This window comes from Sorex araneus, chromosome 4 (assembly GCF_027595985.1).
Source record: "Sorex araneus isolate mSorAra2 chromosome 4, mSorAra2.pri, whole genome shotgun sequence".
Classification (NCBI taxonomy): domain Eukaryota; kingdom Metazoa; phylum Chordata; class Mammalia; order Eulipotyphla; family Soricidae; genus Sorex; species Sorex araneus.
In genome coordinates this window covers 9760576-9776602 of record NC_073305.1, presented here as the reverse complement: position 1 = coordinate 9776602, position 16027 = coordinate 9760576, and the positions used below count along the sequence as shown (strand labels likewise).

The window sequence follows — 16027 nt, the reverse complement described above, 5'->3', positions numbered from 1 at the left end:
AGACCAATGCGGACTGCGGGACTCTGGGCGAGACTGTTTTATTTCCGGCGCGCGAGATTCGCGCTCTCGCGAGAGGCGGGAAAGGGCGCAGCGTTTGAAACATGGCGGACGACGTGGACCAGGTCAGTGTGTGCTCTAGAACCGGCCTCGCGGCGGCTTCCACCCTCGCAGCCGCGGCCCGGCGGGGCTCCGCTGCCCCCTCGGAGGAGAGGCCCGTCCCGTCGCCCCTCTCTGGGCCGCCGTGTGCCCCCGGGTACGGGCCGCGGCCCCGGCGCTGTGCTGCAGGCCCGGGGGAGCGAGCGGGGCCCGGGGCAGCCGCCCCCACCCCGGGCGCCCGGGCCGCGGCTGTTGGGAATTGCTGAGCGGACCCCGGGGAGTCGCTGCTTGGAGTTGCCGAACGGACCCTGGGGGGCCGGAAGCTGATTCTCAGGGGGTCGGGGGTGGGAGCGGGAGGCCCGCAAGGTTCCGGGCTGAACGGGAAAGGGAGTATTCTGCGCAGTTCGGCCAGAAAAAGGGAAACCCACGCATCGCTCCCCACCCTCGCTTCCCTCCCCTGGCGTTTCGCAGGAACCTGGCTGGGAGGGCCGCAGGGAGGCGGGTGGGAAGTGACGGCCGTGGCCGCCGCTGCGGAGCGCAGCGATGATGCTTGGGCCGGACTTGGGCGGGTCTGCGCGCCTGGCACCCGGCCCGCACCTGGACCCGGCGTCCGGGGGTCTTGGGGGGGACAGGCGTGACGCGGCCGCTGGGCGCAGGAGCAGCTGTAGGGGGCAAGGGGGGAACTGATGGGCCGACTGGCCCGGCGCCCGCCTGCTCCCCGGGAACGCCCCTGAGGCCCCAGGCCCTTCAGCGCGCCACCGAAATCGCCCCTCGTTCTAGGGGGAAATGAAATATCGGTCCCCCGCGGAAGGGGAGCTGGGGCGCTTGCTTGGCGTGCGGGGGCCAGTTCCTGGGCACTTAGAGGTCCCCTGAGCACCCAGAGTGTGTCCTCCAAACAAAGCAGACCCCCCCAAGTTACAGTACAGTTCCTCATGTTAGCTTGCTTTGCTTAATTTTTTTCCTATAGTATGTTTTCTGTTCGTATAGATGCTGTGTTTTGGGTTTTTTTTTTTTTTTGCTTTGTTTGTTTTGTCCCTTTTTTTGGGGCGTGCACATCCAGCCACGCACAGGGTTTATTCCCGGCCGAGCTCTCAGGAATCACCCTTGGTGGGCTCCGGGGGCCATATGGGATACAAGGCAAGCCCCCTTCCCTCTGTGCTGTCTCTCTGACCTCATGCTGCTGTGTGTTAATACTTCTCTCCCGCCCAAGGAGAATGCAGGCTCCTTAAGAACAGGAATTTTGTTCCCCATTTTGTTCTGGAAGTTGAGAATCGTGGTGGAAACACAGAGCAGATCTTTACTGAATGAATGAATTGGGAGATGGGGAGATTGTTTTTAAACCCCAGGATGAAGAGGCCCGGCTGGGGCTGGAGACGCCGTAGTGCCGCCTGTGTGTATTCTTAGGGTCTGTAACGAGTCTGCGCCTCCCCCGGCCACAGTGCTCTCTCTCACAGTGCTCTCCCGGAGCAGAGGGCCTGCCTGCTTCTGTCTCTGCTCATTCGTTCTCTGACTAACCCACAGCCTCTGGGCTCCCTGGAAGTCAGGGTTTGTTTTTTCCCCTCTAGATTTTATTTAATTGTTTGTTTTCTGGGCCACACCTGGCGTTGCTCAGGGCTTACTCCTGGCTCTGTGCTCGGGACTCGCTGCTGGCGGGGCCTGGGGTGCCATCTGGTGTGCTGCGGCTCGTGGAGGGCAGGCGCCCACTGCCGCTCCAGCTCAGTGATGGTCTGCCAGGTAGAATCATCTGGGCAGTGCCCGGGGTGCTCAGCCTGTCCCGCGCCGAATTCATAATTGAACATGAGCCCTGTTCGCATTCTCACCAGTGTGTGGTAGCGACACCATGTAAGTGAGTCTCAGATGCTGAGATGATGCCTCGGTGAGGCTGTAGTGGCTCTCGGGGTGACCTCCGACCCCCAGAACCCTAACTTATATCTGCCTGTGGGGTTTTCCCCAGGCACTCTCTCTGTGCCAGCAAGTGTTGGAAAGCTTCAGATGTCTCTTAAGCCTCCTCACCGTGGAATTAGGCAGGTGCTATTGTTACCCTCATGTTACAAAAGTGGAATTCCAGAGTTAATGACCCACAGTGTAACAATGATTCCAGCACAGCTCTGTCCGGGCACTGTGGTACTGAACGCGGCTCTGTCCTGAGCGCTGTACCCTTTCTTTTCATCAGCAACAAACTACCAATACCGTGGAGGAGCCCTTGGACCTTATCAGGCTCAGCCTAGATGAGAGAATTTATGTGAAAATGAGGAATGACAGAGAGCTTCGAGGCAGATTACATGTAAGTTAATTGTATGAAATTATTGTAGATCAGAGTATTTCCGTGTCCTCCATCCCTTCCCCAGCATCTTAAAATGTACAAATGTGGTGGACTATTAGAATGTCAGTAAAGGGAATCAGAAAGTCATCTACAATTCTATAAGCCAAATACAATTGTAATCTACTTTTTCTTCCCGGGGGTGGGGGCATGCCCAGCGGTGCTCAGGGCTTACTCCTGGCTCTGTGCTCGGGGATCACTTTTGGACGGTTCAGGGAACCGTGTGGGATGTCTGGAATCTAACCCGGGTTGGCCGCGTGTGAGGCAAGCACCTTCCCCGCTGTGCTATTACTCTGGCCCCAATTCTACTATTTTTAAAAGTTTTTTTCCTCTTTTAACAAACGGCTTATGAAAAAAAATTTTCGTTTGTGAATAATATTTCTCCATTCTTTTTAAAATACTGACATACATAGAAGTTCTTTTTGTGATAAATATTAAACAGCACAGTTACGTAGGGTAATAAGGGAGAACTCTTTCCTTTGGAACCATGGTTAAAAATTAGGTCTTACAAATCGTTTCTCTATTTTCTCTGTGTTTGTGTGATGTGTACATACCCGCATATGCATAGCTTGTGTTTGTACCACAAGCACATCTCTAAAGGAGAAGAGAGATATTAATAACATTTTTGAGAACCCTTCTTTTTCACTTCTTACTGGAAATCATTGATCATGAGTGCCTAGAAATATGTAGATTTTTCTATGTATTTGTATTGACTACAAATAATTCTGAGTACGTCATATATGACTAGTCATAATAGTGGCGTGTAGTTTTTTTCTACTTCTTGCTAAATAATGCTGCAGTAAACATACTTATTTCTTTTTTTTTTTCTTTTTGGGTCACACCCAACAATGCACAGGGGTTAACTCCTGGCTCTGCACTCAGGAATAACTCCTGGCGGTGCTCGGGGGACCATGTGGGATGCTGGGAATCGAACCTGGGTCGGTTGCATGCAAGGCAAACGCCCTACCCGCTGTGCTATCGCTCCATCCCAAACATACTTATTTCTTATTGGGGGTGGGAGGTCACAGCCTGGCGGCACTCAGAGTTTACCCCCGGCTCCGGGCTGTATAGAGTTCAGGGGACTATATAGAGTGCCAGGAATCAATCTGGGCTGGCCGTGTGCAAGGCAAGTGCCCTCCCCACTGTACTACCCTCCAGTCCCGTATACACACTGATTTCTTTGTATATTACTTTGTGTATACTTGCAAATTTTCCTGTAAATTGGTCCCTTGATGTTGTTCTATTCAGTCAAGATTATTCTTTTTTGTTCTGTTTTGTTTTTGGGTCACACCGGGTCATGCACAGGGGTTACTCCTGGGTCATGCACTCAGGAATTACTCCTGGGGGTGCTCGGGGGACCATATGGGATGCTGGGAGTTGAACACGGGTCGGCTGTGTGCAAGGCAAATGCCCTACCCGCTGTGCTATCGCCCCGGGCCCCTGTTCAGTCAAGATAAAAAGAGATGCCTTTGGTTTCTTCTTAGTGACAAACCTGTGTGCATTGTTCTATTATCCTGAAGTGACTGAAAGAATATTTGTTGAGCTTTTATTTATACAGCACTGTTCTAAGTGTTTTGGTTTAATTTCCACTGGCATGTCCAAATTTGTGGCTTATATTTTGTGTCTTAAATAGCAGATGTTAGTAGTAAAGGAGCCATTTGCCTATTGCGAGACCTGTTCTGTTGCTTTTTAATTTGATTATCAAATATCTTGGCCCCTCATCTTTTTGCTTCAGGCATATGATCAACATTTAAATATGATTTTGGGAGATGTGGAAGAAACTGTGACCACTATAGAAATTGATGAAGAGACCTACGAAGAGATCTACAAAGTAAGTCACTCAGTTCTGTCCACCTGGTAAAGTGCCCCCTCAGCCTCCCTCAGCTTAACCCGGCAGGATTTTTCATGTTCCTTTTCCTTCTTGTTTGATACTTACTCGGGACTCGGTAGGGAGGAACAAGACCAGAGGCGATGGACAAGGCTGGTCTGGGCTCTCCTTTTCTTTTTTTTTTTTTTTTTGCTTTTTGGGTCACACCTGGCGATGCACAGGGGTTACTCCTGGCTCTGCACTCAGGAATTACCCCTGGCCGTGCCCAGGGGACCATATGGGATGCTGGGATTTGAACCCGGGTCGGCCGCGTGCAAGGCAAATGCCCTACCCGCTGTGCTATCTCTCCAGCCCCTCCTTTTCATTTTTGTTGGGAGTTTTGGTCTTGCTCCTGGCTCTGCTTAGGGGTCACTCCCGGTTAGTGTTGGGCGACCATATAGGTGGCCGAGGATCAAACCACAGTCAGCTGCATGAAGGACAAGCGCATTAGCCTCTGTCTAGCCCTCCGACCTCTGGTGTTCTGTTTCCTATGGATTTGATCTTTCAGTACTTAAAATGTTTGAATATTAGGTCAAAACATGTTTGTGTAAGTGATATTTTTCCTAAGCTGTAACCTTTCTATTTTCTGTAGCACTGGAGCACTGTCATGCCTTTGTTCATCAATTTGCTTGAGCAGGCACCAGTAATGTCTCCATTGTGAGACTTGCTGCTGGTTTTGGCATATCAAATATGCCACGGGTAGCTTGCCAGGCTCTCCGAGAGGGACAGAGGAATCGCACCCGGGTCAGTCGAGTGCAAGGCAAATGCCCTACCTGCTGTGCTATTGCTCCAGTCTATTTTCTAAAACCAGAAATTCAGACTTACCTTTGTTTCACATTTTTGCAGATCTCTAATGCAGGCCTCAATTGAGGGCATCCATTTATCCATTTCTTATACTTCTGCCTTTAAACTTAATTTTTTGGTCAAAGAAGATCTGCCTCATAGAGGTAGTTGGGTAAAGAAGTGATGGGGGGGGCAACACCCTGAAGGAGAGAGAGCAAAAGGGAATGCCCTGCCACAGAGGCGGGTGGGGTTGGGGGGACGGGGTGGGGGTGGTGGGAGGGATGCTGGGACCATGGGTGGTGGAAAGTGGGCCTGGTGGAGGGATGGGCACTCGACCATTGTATGACTGAAACGCAAGCACGAATGTTTGTAAGTCTGTAACTACCTCACAGTGATTCACTAATAAAAAAATTTTTTTAAAAGGCATGAGGGGAGGGGGAGTGAGAGTGACAAGTGATGGTCTTACAGATTGCTGCAGGGCGCAATCTTGTTAGTTGAAAATTCACCCGTGTCCTTTGCACTTCAAATGGGTCTTTCATGTACGTGTGATTCTATAATATCAACACCAATTATTAGGAATAATAACTTCTTGTTCGATGTTTTTTACAAGAACAATTCTGTTGGTATCACCAGTGTTCTCATCCGAGAAGTCTCTGGAACATCGGGGTTTGCGATGTGGGTGCCGCTCTCAGGCTGCCACAGCCCGGGACTCCCCGTTCTCAGCTGTGTGGCTCCTGTGGCCGGGTCCACCCGTGACCACAGCTGCTCTTTCCTGCCTACCACTAAGGGCTTAACTTCTCCTTTGGGAAGTTCCTGGAACACAGAAAAGTTACACTTGCCTTGAATGTGAACCCTTCGGCAGCATTCTTACAGCCTAGGTTCCCGGATTTAATCCCCCCTCCTCCTTTTCATGAAGGGCCTCTCTCGGCTCCCCAGGGAATCTGCCTTCTTCAAGGGAGCCCTGGCTCCCAAAGGCGCTTCCCCTAACCGCCCTGGCCCTCCAGGGGGCGCTGTCGCTCAGTGTGGGAAACAGGGCTGGGACCGGGCTGGGGAGAGCGGGAAGTCTGCTCCGCCGAGCACCTGCTGTGTGTCCGTTTTCTGTACATCAGATTGAATCCTTTCACCCAGCGCTGGAGACCTGGGTGGAAATTAATCCACGATCCCGAGAGGATAAGTGATGGTGTTTCCCAGGCTTGGACTGCAGAGGAGAGGCGGGACCTGTCCCGGTGTGCCCTTAGGACAGGAAGATGATTGTGACTGGGCGTGCGGGGCTCGCCTCACCTGCGGGCAGGCCTGCTCTGCTCCCCTGCAGTGCTTGGGGGGTGACTCTGGCCCCTGCCTCCCAAATATTGTAACTGGAAGATGAATTTGACATCCCTTCCCTACCAAACGCTCCGGCCTGCCCGGCCCACACGAAGCCTAACTTCTGCTCGTGCCGGCGAGCTCTCGGGATGAACTGTGCGGAACATGGAAGCCAGTCCTCGATACCGAGACCTCGGCCGGACCTTTCTCCTGTTGCGTGCATGTGTGTATGTGGAAATTCACCGGCAAGTCCCTCCCATGTTTCTGATACTGGATTTGTTGCATTCTTTTCTCGGTTTTACTTTTTCTCTCAAGTTACTTAAGCTGACGCATTGGGTTCCTGTCAGCTGGCCCCGAGCCCTCTGCCAGAAATGCCGGGTTTGCCGGCTGACCGGTCTCGTGGACGGCCGGGGGCAAGGAGGAGCTGAGGGTTCACCCGTACAGGGCCAACCCGGGGTCTCTCCCCAGCGTCTTGTATGCTCCCCTAAGCCCCACCTGGAATGTTCCCCTCAGCGCCCCCCCCCCCATCCCCCGAAAAAAAAAATTCATTCCCCTTTAACCGATGGATGAGCGCGTGTTCACAGGAATCCCCGGCAGGAGTGACTAGCCACAGAGTCTGTTTCTCTGGAAGTTTCCCCGTGTCACTCAAGCCACGGCCTGGCCACGGGCGGCTCGGAAGCCAGTACTCGAGAGCCGGTGCGGGGAGAAAAGTGTGTTCATTCCCGGTGTGAAGGAGCCGGGAAGCTGGGGCAACTGGGTGTCCCCAACACCACGTCACTCTGGTTGGGGCTCGGGGCTTCTTTGGGCCTGGTGGGAAAGCAGGTTAGGAGAGGGGAAACGGTCACACGGAGAGCAGGCTCAGGACCTCCTAGAGCCTGGAGGCACCCGGCGAACATTAAGCAGCAGTTGTCTCTGGGGTCTGTTGTTTCAGGGCCTCAGGCAGGTTAGACAGCCTGAACCCGACGGACTGTTTAGACCGTCTCTAGGCATTCTTTTTTTTTTTTTTTTCTTTTTGGGTCACACCAGGCGATGCTCAGGGGTTACTCCTGGCTCTGCTCAGGGGACCCTATGGGATGCTGGGATTCGAACCCGGGTTGGCCGCGTGCAAGGCAGACGCCCTACCCGCTGTGCTATTGCTGCAGCCCCTGTCTTGAGGGATTCTGTTGTTTGTTATTGGACCAGCCCAGCAGTGCTCTGGGAGTCCTCCTCTCTGCTCAGGGATCACTCCTGGCAGGGCCGGGCACAGCGATTGGACGAGGTTGGCCAGAGGGCCTGGCATTTGTTCTTGCCCATCGTCTGCGACTCAGTTGAGTTTAACACTGCATGTCACGTACAGGAACATTCTTCAGGCTCAGAGACAGGCCGGACGCCAGGTGGGAGTGAGAAGTATGGAGGGCAGATGGCGTCTCTAATGCCTGTTGTTCACACGCGGCCCCTCAGCCCACCCGGTCTCCGGGCTCCACGTCTGCTTCCTCCTGCCATGTGAGTGTAGAAAGGAAGAACAGGCGCGAGACTTTGAGGAACTGTTGAAAATGCCCGTGGACTCAGCTCTTTAGGCCAGCCCTCGGGTGGCACCATGTCCGGTGTCCAGGAGCCTGGGAAGTCCCAGTTTAGTGTGTACCCAGGAAGAACAGCGGCACCCCCGTAAACAGACGGGAGTCTGCTGCAGGCCGCCCCGCTGGCATCCGATGGCCTGTCTGCTCGTAAGCCGAAGGATTTGTAGAGCATCGTGTCTCCATGGGAAATGGATGGAACTTGGTCGCTCTTTCCCAGGACACCTGATTAAAGCGGAATGTCAGCCGTTGGATTAGGAAATTGCTTCTGAGTGGTGCCAGGAGGGCCCACGGGAACTTGGGTGCGGGAGGGGCCGAGTGCTGACAGCCCGAGCGGGGGGCTGCTGAGTGAGGTGATTCACCCTGGGGTGACTCAGGCCACTGGCGTGAGGCCTCGCCTGCAAGGCCAGGGCCGGAGTTTGCCGTGCACGCAGCCCACTCGGTTCGATCCCCGTAGGATCCCCTGGGCCTGCGGGAGTGACCCGGGGTGCAGAGCCAGGGTGAGCCCTGAGCACTGCCAGTGTAGCCCAAAACCAAAGGGCCAGGGGCGCCCCTGTATCTGCCGAGCCTTGGTGGCTGCTGCAGCGGGCAGGTTCTCTGGTGCCTTCCTGCAGCTCACCGCAGTGCGGAGTCGCAGAAACATGTGGGTTTCCCATCTCGGAATCTTGCCTCGCAGTCTCCGCCTGTGAGCCAACTAGTTCTGCGGGCTCAGCCTGGTTCTGTTCTGCCCTGCGAGGTGGCGGCCAGGGAGCTGTGACAGACTGGAGGGTCACCCCAGAAGCACTCCGCGCGGGGTGCGGGGGCAGCAGGCTGGATCGAGGGGCCGGGGGGCGGGGGTGTTCTTTCTGCGGGTTCTGGCACAGAGAAGGACTTGCCCCTCCGACCTCAGCAGCGGTGGGTGGGCCCCGGCCGCGCGGGGCCTGCTTCTGCCCCAGCCCTGACCCCAGGGCACCTGACCCCAGGGCGGGAGCTCACCCCCCAGCGTGCTGCTGCTGGAGTTTGCGGCGCCCCGTGATTTGTTCCCTAGACCTCACGGCTCTAAGGGGACTCAGCGCCTCCGTGGCCGTCTGCTTAGTCTCGGAGGTTTGAGCCCTCCGAGGACTTGGTAGCCAGGCACGAGTGCTAAGGAGTTTTCCAGAACCTCAGGACTTTAGACACTCCTGTTACTCTTGCGTTTGGGCCAGCAGTCCCGGGGCGCGGCCCTGCGCATGCTCCCCTTGCTCCCTTCATCCGGGCTGCTGGAGGCCGCGTCTGAGGTCTTGGCGGAGGGGAAGGCGGGGCGCCTGCCTCTGGCCCTGAGGTGGTGCAGCGGGAAGGCACTCTGGCTCTTCCTCCAGCTTCCCTGCTGTCTGCCTGCGGCTTGGAGTCGCAGGAAACATTCGGTTTTTCCAGCTCTGAAGCTCATCTTGGACTCTCCGCTTGGAAAGCAACTAGGCTCGGGCCCGGGCCCGTCTCAGCCGCCCGGGGTGTCCCGCGCCCGCAGCCCTGGCCGGCCTCTCTGCTGCTCTGGTCACGTGGGCAGCTTCGCGGACATGCCTGAGCCCTCTGACCTCATGCAGGGGGGCCGACAGAGGTTTATTTTTCACCCCAGGACAGTTCCCTGGCGTCTCAGACGTTGGGGTGAACAGAGGCAGCCTCAGGACTTGCGCCCCGAAAATGAGTTTCTCCAAAAACTAGAGAAACTAGAGAAATCGCAGTCTTGGCTTTTTTATTTTCTTTTTGGGTCACACCTGGCGATGCACAGGGGTTACTCCTGGCTCTGCACTCAGGAACTACCCCTGGCAGTGCTCAGGGGACCATATGGGATGCTGGGAATTGAACCCGGGTCGGCCGCGTGCAAGGCAAACGCCCTACCCGCTGTGCTATCTCTCCAGCCCCAGTCTTGGCTTTCTAACCTGTAACAGTTCATGGCTGGGAGTGAGTGGGGGGGGCTGACCCAGGGTCTGGCAGCCCCGAGCGACAGACGCGAGCCAAGTGTCGCCTCAGGCGGGAGAAGGCGCCTGGGATCCCCTTCCCGTCACCTGAGGAAATGCCCGTGCTCACCCCTCGGGGGGGTGGATGAGCAGCCGCTGGTCTCGCCACAGTGCTCGGTGCTCTCGCCCCTGCTCCCCCCTCGGGTGCCCGGCGGACACGACAGCTGCTGTCGGTGATTCGTTCCTTCGGCTTTGGCTGTTTGGGAACCTGGGACAAGCCCACCCACACATGCCGGGCCCGCGGACGGGAGAGATCCTGGCGGGAGGCCAGCAGTGGAGGGCTGAGTTTCGCTTTCTCGTAAACGGGATGCTGGCCGGAAACCGCCTCGGGCTCGCCCGTCCCTGCTGCTTCCAGGGCTCAGTGGCTGCGTCCCCGGGCACCAGTCGGGCTGCTTCTGTCTCATGCCGGCCCTGGGTCTCCGGTATTGGAACTGTTGGGGTGCTGGGGGCACCCCAGAGGGGCAGGTAGGGCATCCCGCAGGCCCCTCACTGCCCACGGCCCAGACCCAGTCCTGCCTCTGGCCCATTGCTGACCCCCAGGAAGGGGAGGCTCTTCACTGGGTCTGCGGCACGGTGAGTGTCCAGGCCTCCCGGGTCTACCCGTGTGATAGGAGCCATGCCTGTTGTGACGCGTGTTGGGATTTCGCTCACGCGTGTAGTACTGCGTACACACATACGGATGCTCTGCTTTTGTGCGTGTTGATGTTTCCCCTTCCTTCTTCTAGTCAACGAAAAGGAACATCCCAATGCTGTTCGTCCGGGGAGACGGCGTGGTCCTCGTCGCACCCCCGCTGAGAGTCGGCTGAGAGGGGCCGTCGGAGACCCTCCGAAGAGAAGCTGGTGTCCATTTTGGTATTAAGGAACGACCGAGGGTTCCCCTGCTTGCTCCTGAAATGAGTTGATTTGCTGATAACTCAGAAATTCTTCAGCTGAACGGCATTTTTATTCTTCTCCAGCCCTGACAAAAAACTTGATTGCCAAGATGAGAAGTTTTTTTCCAGGAGTTGATACGCTCTGATTGCTTTTTTATGTTTGATTTTTTTTTCCCCCTTAAATTAAATTTGTTTCCTTTTTTTTAAATGCAGTCTCCTGTCTTTTGATTCTTGAAACAAGCGCACGGCTTGCGTTTCTGTTTTGATCCGCACTTAGAGTGTTGGAGGCATCAGTTTGAGATTTGACCTCTGCCCTCTGGAGTGACATTTGATTAATAGTGAGAGTTGTACTGACAGGAACACGTGTGGAGGTAGGGGCATAGAGCTGAGCCCTCGTTCCAGTGTGATGAGGGGGGCACAGGGGTTATGCTTGGTCCAGGAAAGGGGGAGGGGTATGTCACCGTCACCTCTGTCACCTGCTTCTGTGGCAGCGCCCTGGGCTGGATCTGTGTGGCCCAGCTCGGTTGGAGCTGCCAGTGCTCTGTACATGTTCCTGTGTGTGTGCGTGCGTGTGTGTGTGGGTGTGTGTCTCCACCGTGATTAGACATGACTTGAACCTACCAGGTTGGCATTACCATTTTGCAATGTAGGAAATCCGATCTGTGCTGGGCTTAGGTGTGAACCTGCTGATGGCGTGTTTATTAATCTGTCATCTGTCAGGATATGCTAATACATGCAGGCCGCCCCGTGCCAGAAGGGCTGGAGGGAGGCATTACACGAGAGGGTTCTTTCCACCGTTGCTCTTCCCTGCCCCTGCCAGGGACGGCGGGAGGGAAGAAAACAAGCGAGCAAGTGCGGGCGCGCTGAGGAGGCCCGTGGCGAGAGCGCCCTGCCTTCTCCCCCACACTGTTCCCTGAAGCGTCACAACTCCCGGGGGGTCGCCTGTTTACGGCAGCCAGCGGGCGGGCCGAAAGGGACTGCGTGTGCTGGTGCCGGAGCCGGGCGCTCTCCCCCCCTGCCTGCTTGACGCCCAGAGTCCGCGTGTTGGACCAGGTGTGCTGGGCCAGAACCCCGTGGGCCCTCCTCACAGCCTGCTCCCGAGTGGCCCGGCTGGCTCCTCTGTGGGCAGGGGGGGCAAGGGCTGGTGGCGCCCAGAGCCCGTAGGCAGCGCCGGGCATCACCCCAGAGCGGGTGTGCAGGGCAAACTCCTTAACTCCTGGGCTGCCTGGCCCTAGTCCACGGCCCTTGATGTCCACCTAGGACAGGGCCTGTGTGGCCACTTGCTCCACCACAAGCTCCGTCTCTTCGCAGTGCTGTCTCGCTCTCCAGGCTACTCTCTGTCCATCTTTTTCCTGTTTCTTCTAGAACCACCCAGTTATGCTAGAAGCATTTCTTAAAACTGAATCTTAAATATCATTTACTGTCACACACACATAACACTCCGCCGGCAACATGCAAAGCTCCACGTCCCCCCGGCTGGGGATGGCAGTGCCCAGGCCCCACCCCAAGGCTCCCTCCTCAGTCCTCCCTCCCCGAGTCCTCTGGAGGTGCTCCCTCCCCGAGTCCTCCCTCCCTGAGTCCTCCCTCCCCGAGTCCTCTGGAGGTGCTCCCTCCCCGAGTCCTCTGAGTGTGCTCCCTCCCCAAGTCCTCCCTCCCCGAATCCTCTGGAGGTGCTCCCTCTCCGAGTCCTCCCTCCCCGAGTCCTCTGGATGTGCTCCCTCCCCAAGTCCTCCCTCCCCAAGTCCTCTGGAGGTGCTCCCTCCCCGAGTCCTCTGGAGGCGCTCCCTCCCCGAGTCCTGCCGAGGTGCTTCCCCCTGAGACCGTGGAGGCGCCCCCTGCCCGAGGCCCATGGAGGTGCTCCCCCGAGGCCCGCAGAGGTGCTCCCTGCTTAAGTCCTGGGAAGGTGCTCCCTGTGGAGCTGCCCTTTGCACTCAGACTCCAGCTGGCTGGTCACTGGGGCTGGGGCTGGTGGCCTCTGCGACACGTCTGTCAGGACTCAGGACTTCCTCACCACATCCCCGTGGAAGCCTCACCTTGAGCAGATGTCCGACCTGAATCCATTTTAGCGAGTTCCCTGAAAGGGATTCTCACGACCCGCAGGGAGAGCGGGACAAGACATACGGGCACCCGTGCCGATGGGTCTCTACGCTGAGAACCTGGGAGCTTGAGAACCCCACGTTAGATGAAAATCACTAATGACAGATGGACAATGTTCACGCCTTTTGAGTAATAATCTCTCAAGTTCCAGGGCTGGAGCTATAATACAGCAGGTTGGGTTCTTGCCTGGCACGCAGCTGACCTGGGTTCAACCCCTGGCATCCCATAGGGTCCCCCGGGCCTGCCAGGAGTTGGCGCTGACTGCTCCCTAAGCCAACACTCACTGTCACTGTCATCCCGTTGCTCATCGATTTGTTCGGGCGGGCACCAGTAACGTCTCTCATTGAGAGACTTATTGTAACTGTTTTTGGCTGAAGTGATAGCACAGCGGTTGGGCGTTCGCCTTTCACGCGGCTGACCCGTGTTCGACTCCTGCGCCCCTCTCTGAGAGCCCAGCAAGCTACCGAGGGTATCGCGCCCGCACGGCAGAGCCTGGCAAGCTCCCCGTGCGTATTGGATATGCCAAAAACAGTAACAGTAAGTATAAACCAACACATTTAAAAAAAAAACAACTTCAAAGCTCGGCCCAAAGTAAAGGTTTTCTGCGCTTTAAGGCATACTGGTCTCCCCCCGCCCCCCCACCCCCTCCGCCCCTTTATTGCTCACAATCTTTAGTTTGGAGCCACACCCAGCACTGCTGGGACTTCCTCCTGGCCCTGCATTCAGGCATCACTCCTGGGAGATGCTCGGGCACCATATGGGATGCAGGTGATCAAACCCAGGTCTGCTGCCTGCAAGACAAGCTCTCCGCTAGTTCCCCGGCCCCTGCATACAATCTTGACTTCAGCCTGCCTTGAGAAGGGATGGACTTTCCCCTACATGAGCACAGAGAGAGGAGCCCACTTCAGAAGAAGCTTGACTGATGTTTCTGGTGCTTCTCCGCCAATCCAGGGGTTTCAGCGTGGCCGCGCCCTGCCCGGGCACAGATCCAGGCTCCGCACTCCCAGCCTGCAGACAGACGGCAGGGGTTGTGGGCACCTTGGCCTGGTGGGCCAGTCCGCGGCTGGGCATGGCCTTGAGAATGGGAAGTCGGCAGTGAGCCCCGAGGCCCTGCCTTGCCAGGGAACGAACCATTCAGCCATGAGGAGCGTTTCCCGAGGCACACTGTAGTGGGGAGGCCCCCAAGGCGTCTTTCTCTGGCATTTCATCAGATGCTGGGGAATGTTTGTGAATGGACTTGTCTGCCAAGCGGGCCTGCTGGGCGCCGCAGTGCTCCTGGGAGTACTTGGTAGGGGAACTGCACTGTTTGGCTTGAGGAGGTTTGGGTCCTCGGAACAGCAGACCAGCCCGATGTGAGAACATCGTGGAGGTCCAAGAGGTGGCCCAGAGGCCTGGGGTGCACGTTCTGCAGGCCTGAGCCCCGACTCGGAGCTCTACTCCTCCTAACGCTGCAAGCACTGGGTGCGACTGCTCCACGCACGGCCGGGGTGGTTCAGCCAGGGACCCTGCCGGAGTGGCTCCACGCACGGCCGACCCGGGTTCCAGCCCCGGCATCCCATAGGGTCCCCTAGCCCTACCAGGAGTAATTCCTGAGTGCAGAGCCAGGGGTAAGCCCTGAGTACAACTGGGTGCGGCCCCCAAAACCGAAAACTAAAAATAAACCAGAAACTGAAAAAAGAAACCAACTGAAAACTTAAATCAATAAACTAACCCCAAAAAAATAAACATGAACCTGTCAATCATCCGCCCAGTGATTTAATACTTGCTAGGTCATGGTCAGACCCCACTGTCTGCCCTTGACTTTGTTTTTTTGGGGGAGAACAAGAAGGTTTGCCTCGGCCAGTCCCCGTGATGCAGAGCTGCAGACCTTTATCTGAGAATGGAATGTCTAGACCCTTCTCTCCCAGCCTCTTCCCACTTCCTCCACTCCAGCCCCTGGCAACTGCGTCTCCAACTCCCCGTTTCTCAGAACGGGCTTTCCCAGACTCCGCACGCGTGACACATTTCACTCAGCCTCAGTGCCCGGGGCCCCACAGGGCGTCTTTCTCGTGACCTGAATAGCAGCCCGGCATGTGCGTGCACGGACGCGTGCGCACTCAAGGCAGCGATGCGATGCTTGCTTTCTCCAGAGCCAGCAGTGAACTCTGAGCCTTACCCCCCGCCCCCCCCCCCCTTGGACCCCACCGGCAGTGTTTTTCCCTTTCTGGTCCTCTTGCCCCGTTACCACTCGGAGCGTGGCAGAGATGCCAACTGTAGTTACTGATTATCCTCTTCCTGGGAAAACGAGCACTAAGAAATGCGCGGGACCAAGCCAAGAATCTCACATTCCTTTTAGATCTGTTGCTCAATGTCAAAACCTGGAACATGTAGATTCTTATTTTCTTGGCTACTTCTGGGAGCCTGTTGGCTGCAGAGGCCGCCTGCCCGCTGCCGTTTCTGATATCGATTACAGCAGAGGTATTTTAACATTGGCATCCGTTTTAGCCACTTACGTTGTGAGGGCTGGGGGTGTTGATAGGAACCCCCAGGTGCCCTTGATGGGTTGGAAAACTGAACAACTAAAGTGTGGCGGGGGGCTGGAGAGAAAGCACAGCGGGTAGGGCGTTTGCCTTGCACGCGGCCGACCCGGGTTCAAATCCCAGCATCCCATATGGTCCCCTGAGCACAGCCAGGGGTAATTCCTGAGTGCAGAGCCAGGAGTAACCCCTGTGCATCGCCAGGTGTGACCCAAAAAGCCAAAATAAAAATAAAAATAAAAAAAAAATAAAGTGTGGCGGGCTGGTTCCAAAGAAGCCTGATTCCTGGGGACGGAGCCATAGAACAATGAGGGGGGCTTTTGCCTTGCATGTGACTGACCAGGTTTGATCCCCAGCATCCCATACAGTCCCCTGAGTACCACCTGGAGTAATCCTTGAGTGTAGAGTTAGGAGAACCCCTGAGCATCGCTGGGCATGACCCAAAAAGCCGAAAGCAAAACAACAGCAACAACCACAAAAAGCGCTGTTCCGTTTGCAATATTTACCAAGCTGGTAAATATTTGCTTCCGGATGGGCCCAAAGTCCATGGTCTGGACTGGAAAGCATCTCCCCCAGAAAGCGAGGACAACACCTAGAATGTTCCTGATGTCGCGGACGCCAAGTAAAGGCGGGGGCTGGGGAGAGGAG

At 56.2% G+C, this 16027-nt stretch overlaps 1 protein-coding gene across 1 annotated transcript; it reads left to right on the top strand.

Moving 5' to 3' along the window:
• Positions 1 to 28: 28 nt before the first annotated feature.
• Positions 29 to 10974, top strand: LSM3 (LSM3 homolog, U6 small nuclear RNA and mRNA degradation associated). The gene is made up of 4 exons (XM_004613120.2): positions 29 to 122; positions 2270 to 2380; positions 4152 to 4247; positions 10620 to 10974. The coding sequence occupies exons 1-4, from the start codon at positions 102 to 104 to the stop codon at positions 10698 to 10700; spliced, it is 309 nt and encodes a 102-aa protein (XP_004613177.1). The 5' UTR covers positions 29 to 101; the 3' UTR covers positions 10701 to 10974.
• Positions 10975 to 16027: the final 5053 nt, after the last annotated feature.

Excerpts from the sequence above, each read along its gene's own strand:
- LSM3 (XM_004613120.2), top strand. The coding sequence starts at position 102 with ATGGCGGACGACGTGGACCAG. Across the intron at positions 123-2,269 it reads TGGCGGACGACGTGGACCAG|CAACAAACTACCAATACCGT; the intron begins GTCAGTGTGTGC and ends TCTTTTCATCAG. Across the intron at positions 4,248-10,619 it reads CCTACGAAGAGATCTACAAA|TCAACGAAAAGGAACATCCC; the intron begins GTAAGTCACTCA and ends TCCTTCTTCTAG.